This window comes from Papaver somniferum, chromosome 1 (genome assembly GCF_003573695.1).
Source record: "Papaver somniferum cultivar HN1 chromosome 1, ASM357369v1, whole genome shotgun sequence".
Lineage (NCBI taxonomy): Eukaryota > Viridiplantae > Streptophyta > Magnoliopsida > Ranunculales > Papaveraceae > Papaver > Papaver somniferum.
In genome coordinates this window covers 65,308,570-65,313,059 of record NC_039358.1, presented here as the reverse complement: position 1 = coordinate 65,313,059, position 4,490 = coordinate 65,308,570, and the positions used below count along the sequence as shown (strand labels likewise).

The window sequence follows — 4,490 nt, the reverse complement described above, 5'->3', positions numbered from 1 at the left end:
CATGAACTTCGAGGTGTGCTTAAGAAAGTAACCAATATCCTTCGAAAATTTTTCCTGATAAGCGCGATACCCTATTGGTCTCGTTCTAGTCAAGTTTTAAGCTTGGGTTCGCGTTAGGTTTCGTTTTCCTAAGGCAGGAAAGAAGGGAGCGGTGATGAAATCCGAACCCTCATCTTGTATTGGCCAGGCCTTTCCCTTTACTAGGAATTTAAAAACAGTCCAAATTCGTCCTCAATCAATGAATCACCTTAAGGAATACAGTAACTCGCTTACAGGAGATTCGCGATTGTTTCGATGGACTTACCTCCCGTACCAGACGGGGGATGAACCGTTGAAGTCAACTCGGGCCACGACTCCTATGTCATGTACGAACCCGAGGGGGCGAGACGATATAGTAATCGTCGTCCTTCCCTGCACACAGTTTATATAGATTTTTTTTTAATAATTATACCCTTCCGTAGGGTTAAAAAAAGAATAAAGTCCAATTGTCCAGAATAAATTCCAAATAAAAAGTCCAAAAATTACAAAAATAATGAAAAATAAAGCCTATTTACAAATCCTAAAAAAAATTATGTCTTTCCTTTTCTTCTCTTTTAGCTTTTAGCTTTAAGCTTTAAGCTTTTTGTTCCCAAGTCCTTAGTATTCCACTTCGAACCTGTAAATCAAAGACACAAAAAGAAACGTAAAGAGGAACAAATAATAGTAAAAAAATAATAAAAACCTAAAAATTCTACCTAAGCACAAATCCGCGTCGGCGGCGCCAACAAGGAATGAACAAAATCAAGGAGTGCAGGCTACTAATATACATAAAACTCAATGGAGGTACACTCCAAAAAAAAGTCAAAATGCAGAGCTCTGGTGGATTTGATATTTGTTTTCCTTCTAGTAGTAAAAACTGTGAGGATGAAGAAGTGGATGCAATAGTTCCTCCAATTATTATACCTCCAATTAATAAGGAGAAAGGACTTACTGGTCTTCTGGAGTCACCTAATGATTTTCCTTCTTTATCTGTGGATAAAATTATTGATGTGGGTGCAAGTGTGCAAGCATTACGTTCAGTTGTTGAAAAACCATCTAGTATACCAGTTATTGAGCAAGCATTACATTCATTTGTTGAAATACCATATGTTGCTGAAGTAGTACCAGAGTCCACCAATACCACAACTGAGATATTATCAGCTCAGGTCTTATCAAATATAAACACAGAGATAATTAATTCAGAAGGTTGGAAGGAAGTAACTGGAACAAATACTAAATTCAGAACAGTGAATCATAATTCTAATTCATGCAAAGGTTTTGCTTCTCCAAGTAAGTTTCAAGCTTTAATTGAGGTTGTTGAAAAGCGGGATCATATTTTTTCAAAGGTGATTAGCAAACCTGTTAAAGGGAAGAATGCTAAAGGTGCTCCTAATGTTATCATTATAAAGCAAGCAAGTGCTTCAGTTAAATCAAATGTTAGTATGGGAGGTACTAGTACTTCCCAATTAACTCAATCTCAATGAAAGTGCTTTACTGGAATATCAGAGGCTTGAAAAGAATTCAAGCCAAAGATAAATTGAGAAATTTAGTAAAAAGTTTTAGTCCTTCATTATTATGGGTGGCTGAGCCTAAAATAAAAGTTTCTAGTAGTGCAATTAAGAGCTTAAACTTACCTGGGATGAGTAAAATGATCATACATAATTCTAGTCATACTACAAAAGGTAATATATGGCTATTTTGGAATTCTTCTTTATCTAAACCAGTGGTGGTTTCTTCTTCAAGTCAAGCCATTACTGTTAAAGTTGGAGATGTTATGGTTACTGGAATTCATGCAGCATGTATCACTGTGGACAGAAGAGACTTATGGGAAGAACTGATGGATATTAGTCAAATGAATTATCCTTGGATGATTATTGGAGATTTTAATGTGTTGTTGATCTATGAGGAAAAAGTTGGAGGTAGAAGACAATTGAGAGTATCAATGCAGGATTTTAGAGATTGTCTAGAGTCTTGCAACTTAATTCAAGCTACAAGAAATGGAATCAAATTTTCCTGGTGTAACAATAGAGCTGGTAAAAAAAGAATTTTATGTGACCTTGATAAAGCATTCTACAATCTCAAATGGCTGGAAAAATTTGATGGTTGGTCTTATAAAGTGGGGGTAACAAGTACATCAGATCATGGTCCCCTTTTTGGTTATGTTGTGAATATTGGTAAGCCTGTGAATGCTCCTTTCAAATATCAACCTATTTGGGCTTCTCATCCTGGTTTCCTGGAAGTAATTAAAGATGCATGGAATGAACCAATTTCAGGTAATCCTGCTTTTTCTTTCATGAGTAAACTAAAAAGATTAAGTCAAATATCCAGTGTGTAAAGACCTTTAGGTCGATACTTAACATGCCTATACCTAACATCTGACCTCTACTTTTTTGGATTTGAAGAAGTGGAATTGGGAGGTTTTTGGAGATCTCAGAGTCAAAGTAAAGAACACAGAAGATGAAGTACTTACAACTTCTCTTTTATCAAATGCAGACCCTAAAAATATTGAGATTTTAAATAACTTGGTCATAGCAAGGGGGAGACAAGAGATAGCTTCTCAACAATATAATGAATTAATGAGGGATAAGGCCAGAGTAAAATGGATTAAGGAGGGTGGTGCTAATACAACATTCTTTCATGCAACTATCAAACTAAGACAATCCCAAAACAATATTACTGAGCTGGAAAGTACAGAGGGCAATGTAATAACTGAGCAATCACAAATTGCAAGTATTTTGGTGGAACATTATAAAAAGAAATTTGAAGAGCAGAGTGTCATAATTCATGAAGAGATATTGGAAACAATTCCTAAAATCTTAATTGAGGAGGATAACTTTTTTCTTGATGTTACTCCCACTGCAATCGAAGTGAAAGAAGCAGTGTATCGCATGAATGCAAATAGTGCTCCTGGTCCAGATGGTTTTCCAGGCAGTTTCTACAAATTTTCATGGGACATTATTGGTGCAGAGTTAATAGAAGCAATTCAATACTGTTGGAGTCACAGATTTATACCCAAAGGTTTAAATTCTAACTTTCTATTTTTGCTTATAAAACTCAAGGTGCAAGAAAAGCTGAACAATTTAGGCCCATTGGATTAGATAATTTCATCAAAATTTTCACCAGAATCATTACTACTAGAATAAGTACTATGATTGAGAGATTAGTTTCTGTTCAACAAGTTGCATTCATTAAAGTGAGGAACATTCATGATAAAATTGTGTTAGCTTCTGAAATGATTAATGAGCTTAATATTAAGAGGAGAGGAGGAAATATTGGACTTAAACTGGATATAACTCAAGCTTATGATTCATTGAGTTGGGATTTCTTGTTTGAGGTGCTTAGAAGATTTGTATTTTTTGAAGTTGGAATTAGTTGGCTAAGGAAATTTTTTGAATCTGCAATGATTTTTGTTCTTGTTAATGGTGGCCCTTGTGGTTTTTTTGGTGTTGGAAGGGGTCTAAGACAATGTGATCCATTATCACCCATCTTATTCATTCTTGCAGAGGAAGTTATTAGCAGAAACTTATCAAAAATGGTGAAGGAAGGCAGAGTGCAAGCAATGGAGACTAGAGGTTATTGTCAACCTTCACACTTAATGTTTGCTTATGATATCTTTATATTCTGCAATGTCCATAAAAAATCTTTGGATAATTTAATGGCATGATTAAGCAAATATCAACTGCCATCTGGACAAGTAGTGAATAAAAACAAAAGCAAATATTTTGTCGGTGGAGTTTCAAATGCAAGAAGAATTGATATAGATGAATACCTGCAAATGGGATTATTTGAGTTGCCTGATACTTACTTGGGGGTCATCTTAAATCCTAGGAGAGTAAAGTCTTATCAAGTTTGGGGGATGGTGGAATTAATGCAGAAGATGTTGGCTGGATGGATGGGATAGTTATTGGCTTTCTCTGCAAGATTAACACTAGTCAAACATGTATTATGCAACATTCCCATATATAATATGGCAGTTTACAAATGGCCCAAAACTGTTATAAAAGAATGTGAGAAAATTATCAAGAATTTCCTATGGTCTGGAGATCCTTCAGTTAAAAAATTAGTTATTGTTAAATGGGATGAAGTAAATGCTCCACTAATTGAAGGTGGTTTGGGATTAAGGAGATTGGAGGTAATGAATAAAGCCTTGTTAATTAAACTCTTCTGGAAAATTGAAACATAGGAGATAGAATGGACTCAGTTCATGAGAGCAAAGTACAAGAACAAGAGTAATGAGTGGGATATCATCTTACAAACAATCCTCAATTTGGCCAGGAACTAAATGGGCCATTGATGAAGTTAATGAAGGTAAAAGATGGATAATTGGAGATGGAAAAACAATATCAGTGTGGCATGATAAATGGATCAAATAATATGCTCTAATTGAAAGTCATGCAGAAGATAGTTATGTTCAGATGAATATGGATTTAAAGGTTGCTAATCTAATTATAGATGGTGTATGGAAAATACCT

The 4,490-nt window shown here is 35.0% G+C and overlaps 1 protein-coding gene across 1 annotated transcript; it reads left to right on the top strand.

Annotated features, from left to right (window-relative positions):
- The first annotated feature begins 1,498 nt into the window (after positions 1-1,498).
- Positions 1,499-3,682, top strand: LOC113325274. Its single transcript, XM_026573496.1, has 3 exons — positions 1,499-2,291; positions 2,512-2,979; positions 3,078-3,682. The coding sequence occupies exons 1-3, from the start codon at positions 1,499-1,501 to the stop codon at positions 3,680-3,682; spliced, it is 1,866 nt and encodes a 621-aa protein (XP_026429281.1).
- The last annotated feature ends 808 nt before the right edge of the window (positions 3,683-4,490 follow it).

What these genes read in the sequence shown, in the direction of transcription:
- LOC113325274 (XM_026573496.1), top strand. Translation starts at nt 1,499, where the DNA reads ATGAAAGTGCTTTACTGGAATATCAGAGGCTTGAAAAGAATTCAAGCC. An exon ending in ATGGAATGAACCAATTTCAG is followed by an intron (nt 2,292 to 2,511) that starts GTAATCCTGCTT and finishes TATCAAATGCAG; the next exon opens with ACCCTAAAAATATTGAGATT. An exon ending in ATTTTCATGGGACATTATTG is followed by an intron (nt 2,980 to 3,077) that starts GTGCAGAGTTAA and finishes ATAAAACTCAAG; the next exon opens with GTGCAAGAAAAGCTGAACAA.